The following is a 12,987-nucleotide window of genomic DNA, read 5'->3' on the forward strand; positions in this document are numbered from 1 at the left end:
TTCCATCTCTATCTAGCCTGCACTTTTTTTTCCTGAAGACAAAGGAAAGCACTACTGCAACCAGTGTCTTGTTTTCCCTTCTATCTGTCTTGAATTGTAACAATTCAGCAGCAAGGCAAGCAGGTTTGCTGTTCCCTGACACAGGTTATAGCCCAGTTTATAGACTGGATACCTGATAATAGTGAAGAAAAATTAACACAGCTCAACCAAATGCACCAAGACATTCCACCAACTGCAGTCTAAAAGCCACCAAAAGAGACAGCATTACGGTGCTGTAGCAACTATTTCACCACATAGAGTTCCCATATTTATCTGTCTTTAACTAGCGCATTTTAACCTCTATAACCCTGAGAGACTCAATGACAGTACCTAGGCATAACTGATATTATAGACAGAACAAAGCCAGACATAAAACTGCAGAAATACTTTGGAATATCTTAGAAGACAGTCTGTTCCTGAAAATGCCTTGGAAAAAATTTAACGCGACAGCCTCCATAATACTTCCTTTCTTCAAAAATTAGGGATTCAGCAAAATTGATCTCATTACCCTTAATCAACTGTGAAACCCACTAGCAAGAGAGTCTTACTCTCTTCCTCTTCCTTCTGCAGCCATTTATTTCTACCTATTTCCTTTTGCTGTGTCAAGCACTCATGTGGTAAACTAGCTCAGCAAGTTCCTGAGACATAAAAATAACCTAACATAAAAAGTCAGAGCACCAATCCAGCTTGTCCTGTCACTAAATGGAATGGAAAGGGGATGGCAGGGGGGTGGAAGGGGGTAGGGAACCTGTCCTTTTGATGGCAGTCTGCATTTTATCAGATCAAGCATACCACAAAACTGCATCCAGCAAACTAGTGAGAGACACCTAGTATTAGACATAACGCATATGAGTTAGTCTGACAGCTCCTGCAGGTTAGGTAGGGTTAAAGTCTTTAACTCCTTAAGAATCTTAGGTTAAGTTGAACTCATCTTTTTGCAAAACAGAAAACTGAGTTATCAACTTCATTGGAAAAATCTACTCTTCTTACATATTTGGCTGTTAAGAGGAACACCACACCCTTTCAGAAGCCCACAGATTTCCTCAGTATGGGTTTTCAGTGAGAGTCCACAACAGGAATGCTTCTATTACTGTCTTTTTCACTTCAAGTAAGCTGTTTTCAAAGAGGCTTAGCAAACTGCAGGGCAGAGGAGATTCTTCCGAGGATGAAACTCTACATTCAGAGAGCTTTAACAGATTCGGCTTCTGTGGGCAGGTCAAGACTGATGGTTTAAATGGTCTAAACCAGGTTTGCACTTAGTTGACTTCAAATTAAAAACTTGTTTTATAAGCCATTTAGTTAAAACACTCAATTAGGTTACTTATTTAATTATTTCTAATAAACATCAGTATTTCAAATACTATTCTAAGTGTGAAAAATATTGAAATTCAGATGGATTTAGGGATCAGATAATCATATTTTGGGAGACACCAACTAGTCTTATCTATTTAACTACATTCACAATGAATTTTTAACTTTAAAGTAAGAATTTAACCTTTCATACTGGGAAATGATATGCAGATGTGATAAACAGCATTTATATTTTCCAGATCAATTCCTTATTTAAAAAACCAAAACCCTAAGCCTAATGGCTTAAATTTTGACAGAAGAATGTATGTTTACCTGAAAGGTGCCATTTCTATTCCAATGTTTAAAACCGTGCAACTTGCAGTGGTTTTTCAATATATTTTTAGAAAAATCTGTGACTGCTATTAATTTTTTGAAACTAACTTTGCACTAAATTTATCTGAGAAAGGTGCAGGAGCAAAAATTTATGCATGGATGACTAAATGCGCTAGAAAGGGCGACAGGCACATTTGCACCAGAATGTCAAAAGACGCATTGAGAGTTTGGCTATTGGGAGTCCTACAAAGGAAAGCAGCAGATGCCATGGAAGAAGAAGAACGTAGCATGGGACTATACTATAAAACCGCTTTTGTTCATCAAGATATTGCTAATCCACGCAATCACAGGGCAAACCTCAGAGTATTTCAACGCCTGTTTCTTAACAGGTTAAAAGGTTTCCCGTGCACTTCAGCCTCCGCAAGCTTCCCCTCGACAGCAGCCGCTGGCTGGGCGCGCCACCACGCCAAGCACCCACGGACACCACAGCTCCCGGGCCTGGGCCGCGCCTCAGAGGAGGAAGGCCGGGGCGAGGAGGCTCTGCGCAAGCCCGCGACACGGGGGGCCTGTCCCCAGGCGATGGCTCTGCCCCGCGGGCGCTCTCGAACCTTCCCCCGAGCCGGAGCAGGCGCGGGACCCCGCCCAGACACGATGCCTGCGTGCCGAGGGCAGCTCCACGACCGCTTCCAGCGGGGCCGCTGGCGCTAGGGCCGCGGAAAGGGCCTGCCTCCGCTGCCGGCACCGAGCAAGCGGCGCGGACGCTAATGGCGGCGGGGCGGGGAAAGGAAGGTGTAGGCGGCCCTGCCCCACTCCCCCCGGCCGGGCTCCCGGCTCTGACAGCCCAGACCCGACTCCCAAACGGTCCACGTGTTACCAGGCTCCGCGCCCCGCACCGACTTCGCGCGGCCGGTGAGGCGGCCGGGGAACGGCGGGTCGGGCCGCCGGGCCCCTCCCTTACCTGGCTTGGCCGGTTTAGGTGGCGGCTTGGACATGGCTGGGGCCGGCCCGAGCGCGGACGGGGCAGCGGCGGGACGGCGATCGGCTGCCTGCGAGCGGGCCCGCGGTGCCGGGCGGGGCGGGGCGAGCGGCAGCGCAAGCCCTCGCCGGGTGCCGGGAGCGGTGCGCGGCGGGCGGCGGGCAGGAGGAGGAAGGAAGGGCGGCGGGCGGGCGGGCGGGCGGGAGGGAGGGGTGGGTGCTGTGGGCAGCGCCCCCCAGTGGCGGCCGCAGGCGCTCCCCCGGCCCCAGGCGGGACCCAGCCAATCCCCGCGCGCGCCGAGGCTCCGCCACGCCACGCCGCGCCCCTCCCCTCCTCCTCGCCCGCGGGCGCGGGTGCGGGCGGGGCGAGGGGAAGGGGAAGCGGCCTGAGGAGGCGGCCAATGGGGGCGCGCGGCGGCGGCGGGGCGCTAGAAGCGGTGGGGCTCGCGCCCAAGGGACGGCGGCGGCGGCGGGGCCTGGGGAGCGCGGGCGAGCACCGGCGAGCACCGGCGGGCGGGCGGCGAGTGCCGTCCCGGGCGCGTGACAGGAGCTTCGCGCCCCGCGGGGGCCGCCCCACCCCACCCCACCTCGACGTGCGCGCCTCGGACAGCTCCGTGACTGGGCGTACGAGGTGGGGGCTCCGCCTGCGTGGAAGCCGTTCGGCCAGCACGGTGCCTTCTGGGCACCCTCCCGGCCTCTTTAAGCAGTGGCTACAGATCAGCGTTAACCCCAGAGAGGCCGAAGCGTCGCGGGCTGTCGGGAGAGGTGTGGGCCGTGCGGCGGCCGGCGCGCACTCCCCTTGGCCCCTCCGCCAGCCCGGGCGTGTGGGTTTGGTGCCCGGGAGAGGCGCGTCCGACGCGGGTCTGGCGGTGCCCAGAAGGAAGCGTGCTTCGGCTGTTGCCGTGTGCTGGAGCTTTGCCGCGCTATGCCGTTAGACGTAGGGGGACAGCAATTCTATGTTAAGGTCATAATGGGTTTATGTTCTGTTTGAAGATGCGAAGCCGAGCCCAGGTAGAGTAACCTAGGATTTCTGTGTTGCAACATTGGTGACAAGTTTGCCTTTGCAATTTGTGTTACACATTACTCGGGGGGGAGGAAGAATCGGTGGGTTTTTTCATCCTGGTGTTTTTTGCCTTAAGCTGGGATTAACTTTCATACAGACAATGACGCAAATTAGAGTCCAAAGCTCAGCATGTGTGTCCAGATGTTATTTAGTTTGTTACATAGCATTTCTTGTGGGACAAAGGCTAATCCTCTGGAACACAAACCTTACTGATGATTTTTAGAAAAGAGCATTGGGTTTGTTGTTGGTTCTGGGGTTTTTTTGTGGACCAAGTATCATCGCTTCCTGAGAACAGATCATCTGTTGCACTCTTTGAACAGATAGCCAATACTGTAAGCATGCGATGTATCATTGAACTTGAGATTTATAATATTCTCAGACAACCTTCACGTGCTAACTTATAAAACTTGCCAGTACCAACTCCTGTGGGTATGCAGGACCATTGTAGAGCAATGGCTATCATACTGGTGATGACTCTTGGACTAGTCAGTGTGTCGTCTTTTTTTTTTTTTTTGTCCTAGCAGAAAAAGCATATAAAGCAACCATGCAAAGATCATATCACAGACCTCTGAAACACTTGAACTTCCGGTCACTGCAACAAATGCAAAAGCATATTATTATTTCAGACTCTGTGTATGTCTAAAACTTATTTTAACAGGAATAGTGTGGTTTTACTTTCATACTGATGCCCTGTAATGGTCTTTTTTTGAGTATAGTACAGATACTTGTTTGTTGGGGAGAGGAGATGGTGTTACCTGCTCAGTCTTTTCAGGTCTTAGGTGTCATAGGCCTTACCTCCTTAAGTGTGACCTAGCAGGACAGAGCAGGTGAAAAAGAGGGTGTTTGTGTGTGGTTGAATAGTTATTAATCGGTGTGTGCTCTTGGAAAGCAACGTTTGACAAACGTTAAACTGGTTTGACAAACTCTGTAGACTACTACTGCTGCCAAGAGAAGCAGCCCCATTACCACTTGTCCTTCTGCTACACTATACCTTTGCAGGCACGGGTAACTGGATGGTAAACTGGAGGGAATTCGTTCATCTGAAAACTAACATTCTTCCCCTCGCTCCTCCCCTTTGTTATAACCTTTACTGAAATTTTTAAAAATTCTTTCTCCTCAGCACATCACTGGGTTATTTTTTAAGGTTTTGTTTGTTTTGCCACCACAGGTTCTGTTTACCTTATCTTTTTTATACCATTAATGCTTGAGCTAGTAATTGTGCTTTTCTTTAGTGACTTCTGTGGTATTAACATTGATAGAACTGAGTCTCTCAGAGTTCCCCCGAAATGATTATAATACTGTCTAAGGTAAAACAGATTGAAATCTCTGATGTGGCATGTATGTTGCACGGTTTTTGTTAGCATTAGAACAAGCAGTTGAGGTTCTGACAGTAGCTTTACAAAAAGAAAAAAAAAAAGGACAGAAAATAAGTCTTATCTCTGATTGGTATTTCTTAATACAAAGCTGCTTTTCGTGTTGCTGAATTAAGAGTTTTCACTGGCTACTATCTTTGACAGTGAAAAGGAAGAACTGAGGAGAAAGCAAACTATGAAAGTATTGGTTATTGGCCTCGGAGGGTAAGTATTAGCAAATTAAATTTCCTCTACAGCTCAAGACTGGTCTTCCTTTCAGAATGAAGTGATGTTATTTCTATTTATGAATGGGTATATTTTGAGACTAGATTACAAATACAACATATAATTGCCTCATTTTATGGCATGTAACTCTTAAGAAATTGTTCGTGTCTCTGTTGGAGATCTCCAGTACCACCTCTCTCTAACCTCTTTCTTGGCACCGCTAGACTTACTGTCTGACAGCTGTTGGAACCTGCCAGAAAATTTCTAGATGTAGAGAGTATTTAATGTGAACAAATTTTGGGGGGTTTTTGGGTTGTGTCTTTGTGGTTTACCCTAACTGTACGGAAATGTGTGTGTGAGCTTGTACATATGTTTAAAAGATAGATTTTTGTCTTGATGCTGTTTTTACTATGTTTTCTAACTCAGTGTAACAAATGGGGGGAAAACAACACTGGCAGAAAAGCTTAAGAAAATGCTTCCCAACTGTGATATAATCTCTCAGGATGACTTCTTTAAGGTAACAGTATTCATGGAAAGACCTGATAGGTAAAAGTAGGCTTGAGTAGATTTTGGTATCATTTCTTCTCTTTTCAGTTCTTCTATTGATAAACTTTTAAAATTGCTGCTTAAAATAATGGTAACTTCATGAGAGAGAGAAATAAAACGAGCACTGGGATAACTGAACTTTCAGTGGCCAAAACCACTGAGTATACGCAGCAAAAAGAAGTTTACTGTCTTCTTTGATACCCCTTTAAAATAAGGAATGGGTGTATGTTGGATGCATTTTTCAAGATAATTTGTGCTAATGAAGTTAATGATATTGTTCTGTTAACTGCACACCCTACACATAGAGCAATAGGTAGTTCTTTGTTGCCCAAATCAAAACAGAAATACAACTTTTGCGTTGACATCAGAGTTGTTTGTTAAGGAGGGTGAAGCAGTTCTTATTTCTGAAGTAAAGCTTTAATGACCTGAAGAGGTACAATTTGGAGAATTTGTTGTTCTAGATTAAATAAAGTGTTTGTATTATATTTTAATAGTTGTTTACAGAAGTTTAATTTTGAAGATAAATTTAATTGGGATACAAAGGTGTATAACCCTTATGTTTGTAACTGAGGACTACGTATCTGTGAAAGTGGTCATAAAAGCATAAAATATTCAAATTTTTTTCCCCCTTCAGCCAGAGTCTGAAGTAGAAACAGATGAACGTGGATTTAAGCTATATGATGGTCAGTAACTTTGATGCATTGCTTTTGAACATTGTACTGAAACTCTGTTGTGCTGAGCCTCATCACTTCTTCCCCTCCACCTCCTGCCCCTCTTCCCTTCTGAACAAGGCAGTAAACAAAGATTGTTACAAAGATGGTTGTTTAAGACCAATCCTTTGCTCAGTTTCTCTCAGCTCACTGAGACAAATAAGAAAACTTGCTGAACTAGTAAAGAGCTCAAGCTAGTGCTTGACCTTTCCTTTTCTCTTTTTAATCTTTTCCTCTATTTCTACAGTTGCGTCTGGTGCAGTAGCAAATGGCACTGTTCAGTTAAGTCTTGGATTGCAGCACTGGCATAAGCTTAACCTCATCACTCCCTATATAATGATGGATTTTTTTTTTTTTTCTTTTCACTTTGATAATGAACTCGTGGGATATCACCATTGAGTCTCTTTCATTGTCATGTTCCAAATTGGCCAAAACTTGGGTCTGATCCTGACACCTTTATTTCATGTCAGATCTCACATAGAGACAAAATGTTTTTAAGCTCATGGTTAATGCTGTCTCAACATGCCAATTCAGTCTTATAAACTTCTAGATCCAGATCCACTTTAGGCCAGTGCTTTGGTTCTGGTCATATCGAGTTGTGAACAGTTGATTATTAGCTAATCTCTGTTGATACTTGGTGATCACAAAATGTATTACTCGGGAACACTGGCCAGAACCTTAAACTGTATCTGAAAACTGTCTCTGATCAGCTATGCAGTCTTTGTCTCAGCTTCGAGACTTCATAAAACTGGAATGTGAAACTGGAGGGATAAGTTGGACATTCTTGTTCAAATATCTGGGTTTAATGCTGCTCTTAAAAGCACCTCTGCAATGCATTTGCTCTTATGTTATCCAAAGGCTGCCTTCTCTCTACCATTCAGTACTTACTCGATACATTCTTACATGTCTACAGACAAAAACAGGTGCTACATAGTGCTGTTTTGCTTTATATGCCATCCTCCTTTCAATCCAATCCATCCATCCCCACCCTCCAAATACCTGAATCCCAATAAAAACCCAAAGCAAAAATTTTTTAGTGCCCCCTCCCTTCACCTGTGTCAGTGACAATTGACAGAAGGGTGGAGGTGTTGCAGTAAGTAAGTTTTTACAAGTTTTGTGGAATAGGAGAACAGTCCCTGCAGTTTCTATTGTCAAGGGAAAGGCTGTGAAGTGAGTTCACACGCTTTTTGGTGCCACAGAGTTCAGAGAGGCCACACTCACCAGAAATCCCCCAACCCTGGGGAAAGCTTTAGTTTCAGAGTATCATCAGTTGCAAACATGGAACTACTTATATGCGTGAGAGAGAATTTTTGGGGTAATCGCATTCCCTTTCATTTAGACTTGTATGTAGATTATTTGATTCTTACTGATTAATGTAGGGGTACTTAAGGGTTCTTTTTTTTTTTTTTTTAATTCTCTGTGTTTAAGGGGTGCCTAACTTTCTGTTTTCATCTAGTACTTGATGCCCTCTATATGGATGAAATGGTGAAAACTATTTGTAATTGGATGAAAAGCCCAGCAAGCTCAGGTGTTGTGACAGAAGAGCCACAGAATACATGTGACAATCTGAAAAATACAGAAGATGTTTATATTTTGATTGTTGAAGGCTTTCTGCTATACAATTATGAGTAAGCAGTAGTATGTAACCTGGTATATTAAAAGCTGCCCTAAAAAGGAAGAGGGAACTAAATATATTATTATCTTAGGCCGCTTAATGAACTATGGAATAGAAGATATTTTTTGACCCTTCCTTATAAGGAGTGCAAAAGGAGAAGGAGGTAAGATTATTCCGTTATTGCTCACAGAGGGTCACTGTACCCCCTAACCTGGAGTGGTTCTTTTGTACTAGCTTTTCTTCAGTGCTCGCCAAATGTAAGCTATTAAGATCATCTGTCCTCTGTGATTCCCAGGGAAGACTGTGTGGGTATTTAACCAGCATTAACAAAAGCATGCAGAAATGTGTGGGTTTGGGGCAGAGCAGGGGGCTTGCATTTTAAAGCACAGGGATGTTAAAATGTTAAATGTTTTACAAACACTGAAAAGAGCATTTGTTGTCCAGATAAATTTAGATTACTGACTGCATATTGGAGTTAAACCATGTTTAAAATGAGAAACAGCTAAAAAAATATTAAGCAGTCTTATCCTTGGTTGAATACAGCTACATGATTATTATTGTTAAAGTAACAATGTTCATGTCTGGTTTTAGTGTATGCTTCATTTAGACTGTGCATTAGTTGTACCATATATCTGATTTAGATTATTGAGCCAGTGTCTGACTTGCCTCCAAATTTGGAGCAATACATGTGCATGAAGTCAGAATCTGCTGGTTGAGTGAAGAAATCCTCTATTTGGCTGGCTTTGGTTGATTCCACTTTCTTGGTTTCTCACTAGACTCACCTTTAAAGGACTTCAGCATCCAGGCTGGAAGTGACTAGACAAAACCTCTAGTCCCTTAAAACTTGAGAAATCTGTATACCCAATAAAAAAAGAAAAAAAGTAATTTGTTTTGGTAACATTTTCAATACAGCTTAATTTATATGTAATACCTTTTTCAATAAAAAAAATCCTTTTACCTCATCTTAAATGTAATTTGATTGGCAGAAATAGGTAAGTTAGCAAGAGTTCATATCACAGATTATATTAAAACAAAGGAGCATCCTTTGCTTGAACAGTTATGCAGCCTGCCAGCCTGTTTTTATTTTGGATAGATGCTCTTATTAAACCAGCTGACACTAGGGGAAAAATGTAAAACTTGCATAGGAAAGCAAATATATTTTTGTGTAGCACCAGAGTCTATCAGCCAGCAGATACACCGGGGTACTTCGATGGACACGTGTGGCCTATGTATCTGAAATATAAAAATGAATTGGAAGAGAATGCAAGTAATGTTGGTATGGTATCCTTAATTTTAAACTTATAAAATGCTTAAGTGTGGCGCTTTTCTTGGGTTGCGGGTTTTTTTGTACAGGACAGAGTTTTCTTCAAATATTTTTTTGGCACTTGGGCATTAGGTTTGGACCTTTTGTTGTTTTATTTTTCAAGTCTGTAGCGGTTTGGGTTTTTTTTTTAATAATGAAAATTATGAAGTTAGAAATGTTCTGATCACTAATTAAGTCCATTTAACAAGCTAGTTTTTGTGCGCATGTGTGCATATGTGTGTATGGCTAAGTAGGAAGCTTCTGAGACGACAGCTAAGGCACTGGCAGAACTATTCAGAACAGTATTAAAGTACTGGTTGAAGTCCTATAATATGCTGAAGATACTTCCTAGGTGCTTGTTGTACACACTACAGTCACCACTGTTGCATGAGAAGTGTCAACGCTGAGCCAGCTGATGGGGCGCTGCCGTAAGCTTGTGTGATGTTCTTGAGCTTGTTCAAGAGCTTGTGCAGCTCTTGGACTGCCTAATTCTGGAGTCGGGGCTAGAGGAAAGAGAAGTCAGGTGGCTGCTTCATCAGCATGAAGACTAGGGCACCGCTTCTTGCTGTGCAGTGAGAATGGGAACTGCAGTGCCCCTCCTTGACTTGCCCAAACCCTGAAGCTGAGGAAGAACCTGAGGTCTTCCATTGCACACGAACCTTTCTGCTGAATTATTCCATTTCTTTACTGTCCTAATGTTGTTACCGCTACCCTTATGGAGACTTTTATACCACAAAAATTTTTAAATTAATTCTTAACTAGAATACTTTTCCATTATGTTATTTTTTGTTCATAACATGTTAAAAACATATGTTTTTAACATGTAAAATTAATTTGGGAAAGAAGAAAAGGGAGGTACTGGTTTTGCTTTTTACTTTTTCATCTCTTATTGCACATATAGGAATTATTGCTTCTTATCGCACCTATAGGAATACTGAAAACTTTGCCAATTGCTGTTACAGATGACTGGCGTAGAACTCATGAAAACATTTTCTTTTGTCTTTCTTAGTTTATTTGGATGGAACTAAATCCCAAGAGGAGCTTTTATCCTGTGTGTATAGTGATATAATACAGGAATTAAAAAAGCTGAGGGAAGGAAGTAAGTAATTTTACTGGAAATTGAACCTGCTTATCCCATTCCAAGTTAACAAGAAGCTAATCCTTTTATATTAAAATACTGCAAGGATTGTATAGATCTGTATCTCCCCATATATATGTATTACAGTCCTTATACGTGTTTGCCCATTACTCTAAGTCATCATAAGCTATAACTTTAAGTTCCTTGAAATTGGATGTTCTGAAATAATAGGTGAATCCACTGTTATCTAATGATAAAATAAATTTTTAAAAAGATAATAGAAGGAATATGGGGCAAAACATCAATGGAAGCAGACATGTTGGTGGTATTAGTTTCTAATATACAACAATGTCATGTGCAAACAGAGAAATGACACTACAGGTTAAATGTGTACTTTTTATTTTAGATCAGCAGGTCACAGCATGATAATGTAGAAAGCCTGGGTTCCATTTGATGTGAATTGAAAACCCCAAGACTGTCACACTTGGCAAGCCAACCAAGCAGATGTTATGTGTACGTCCATAATACTAGTTCATACAACACAAGTGGATTTGTAGCAACTATTAACTCTGTAAGCCTCAGATATTGTTGAGTAGTATCAACAGTCCATTATTATTTAGAATTTCTTCAATCAGTCATGCTTTGGCTGATACCTAAATCTGACTGAATGCATACATTTTAAAGAATATAAACATATTTTTGTGTACAAAACTGAACTATAAAGATGCAGTTCTGTTGGATTAATAAGCATATTTGAACATGGATGAATGCAATTTGAAATGTTCATATAAGAATGACAGTGATTATCTCTAATATCTTTATCAGTGATTAGAAGCTCATAAAAATGCCTAGAGGAACTAGCTATACACTGGGGCAATCGTAAGTTTAAGATTGTATAAGCTGTTACACTGCTTATTCAGTAACTGAAGCTGTTAGTGAACACATAACTAACTTAGACTTGCTAAATACCTCTGTGGTGTTTGTCAAGTAATTTTTATGTTGTGTATTCTTTGGAGCAGTTGGGAATGGATATTTAAAAAACCCAAACAAACCTGAAGAGAAGTCAGATTGTTGGAAAAGGATGTGGGAATAATATGTTGGAGAGAATGCAGATGCATTGCTACCAAGATTAAGTACATGTATTGTGCAAAGATCGATTATTGGGATGGCATAGAGTACTAGAAAATAAATGCATGCTTCAGAGAGGAAGAAGGAAGAAATAATTCTTGTTAATTTTCATAGCTCAGGTTGAAATTATACTCATTAAAGTGTTGGGAAAGCAGGTATGCTAAATGTGTGTTAAAACTTTGTTATAGGATTTGTGTATATATATTTAGATAAACTAGGAAACTGGGAAATTGAATTATCTTCAGTTGCTGAAAAAGTAATGTACTAACTCTTACACTTTCTATACAATCTCTTACACTTTTATCAGCCAGAATAAAAATCAAGCTACAGACATGAAAAACAAAGGATGGACTATATTACTTACTGTGTGTCAGCTGAACTGATCATGGTGATTGAAATGTAATGTTTTACTGTTAACAGTGTTAAGAGTCCTAAACCTGTATAGAAGAAACAGGTCTTAAACAGATTAGAGCTGTGTAAAGCTGTGTTTAAGACAAAGGAATTACAAATACTATTTTGTTTTGCAAAATTGTATTATTATTTTGCAGTAAAAATACTTCAAGTTGCATTTGCTCAAATGCAGTGATGGACTGTCTGACTCTAAACTGTGTTTTTGTTTTTATTTTGCTTTGGAAGGGATGCAGCTGTAACAGATTAGGTAATACTTGGATGGTTGTGGTGAGTTATCTTAGCTAGCCACCATGTGCCCACCAAGCCCCTCCTCAACTGGACAGGGGGTGAAAATATTATGAAAGGCTCGTGGGTTGAGATAAGGACAGGGAGGTCACTCAGCAATTACTGTCACAGGCAAAACAGACTTGGCTTGAGGAATTTAATTTAACTTATTGCCAATTAACACCAGCGTAGCGTAATAAGAAATGAGAACAAATCTTAAACCACTTTTCCCCCACCCCTCCCTTCTTCCTGGGCTCAACTTCACTCTTGGCTTCTCTACCTCTTTGCCCCTGAGCAGTGCAAAGGGACAGGCAATGGGGGTTGCAGTCAGTTCATCACGTGTTGTTTCTGCCACTCCTTCCTCCTCACACTCTTCCCCTGCTCCAACGTGGGGTCCTACCCATGGGAGACAGTCCTCCATTAACTTCTCCAATGTGGGTCCTTCTCACGTGCTGCAGTCCTTCAGGGACAGACTGCTCCAGTCTGGGTCTCCCATGGGGTCACAAGTCCTGCCAGGAAACTGCTCCTGCGTGGGCTTTCCATGGGGTCACAGCCTCCTTCGGGGCACATCCACCTGCTCCAGCGTGGGGTCCTCCACAGGCTTAAGGGTGGATATCTGCTCCACCATGGACCTCTGTGGGCAGCAGGGGGACAA

At 42.4% G+C, this 12,987-nt stretch overlaps 2 protein-coding genes across 5 annotated transcripts in view; one reads left to right on the forward strand and one right to left on the reverse strand.

Moving 5' to 3' along the window:
- The window catches only part of OSTF1 (osteoclast stimulating factor 1), a 20,853-nt gene extending 18,025 nt beyond the window's left edge, over window positions 1–2,828 (reverse strand). Inside the window, exon 1 of the mRNA XM_072858968.1 lies at window positions 2,621–2,828. Within this exon, the coding sequence (XP_072715069.1) occupies window positions 2,621–2,654 (34 nt within the window). The 5' untranslated portion in view covers window positions 2,655–2,828. The remainder of the gene's footprint in view (window positions 1–2,620) is intronic.
- NMRK1 (nicotinamide riboside kinase 1) lies at window positions 2,299–12,242 on the forward strand. 4 transcript variants are annotated; one of them, XM_072858966.1, is made up of 9 exons: window positions 2,299–2,571; window positions 5,218–5,277; window positions 5,704–5,794; window positions 6,458–6,506; window positions 7,990–8,161; window positions 8,240–8,311; window positions 9,318–9,424; window positions 10,461–10,550; window positions 10,936–12,242. In XM_072858966.1, the coding sequence occupies exons 2-9, from the start codon at window positions 5,249–5,251 to the stop codon at window positions 10,953–10,955; spliced, it is 630 nt and encodes a 209-aa protein (XP_072715067.1). In that variant the 5' UTR covers window positions 2,299–2,571; window positions 5,218–5,248; the 3' UTR covers window positions 10,956–12,242. The 4 variants fall into 4 exon arrangements, with proteins under 4 accessions (XP_072715067.1, XP_072715064.1, XP_072715065.1 ...); XM_072858963.1 differs by lacking the exon at window positions 2,299–2,571 and adding an exon at window positions 2,984–3,268; XM_072858964.1 differs by lacking the exon at window positions 2,299–2,571 and adding an exon at window positions 3,137–3,648.
- Window positions 12,243–12,987: the final 745 nt, after the last annotated feature.

This window comes from Ciconia boyciana, chromosome 4, assembly GCF_034638445.1.
Source record: "Ciconia boyciana chromosome 4, ASM3463844v1, whole genome shotgun sequence".
NCBI lineage: Eukaryota > Metazoa > Chordata > Aves > Ciconiiformes > Ciconiidae > Ciconia > Ciconia boyciana.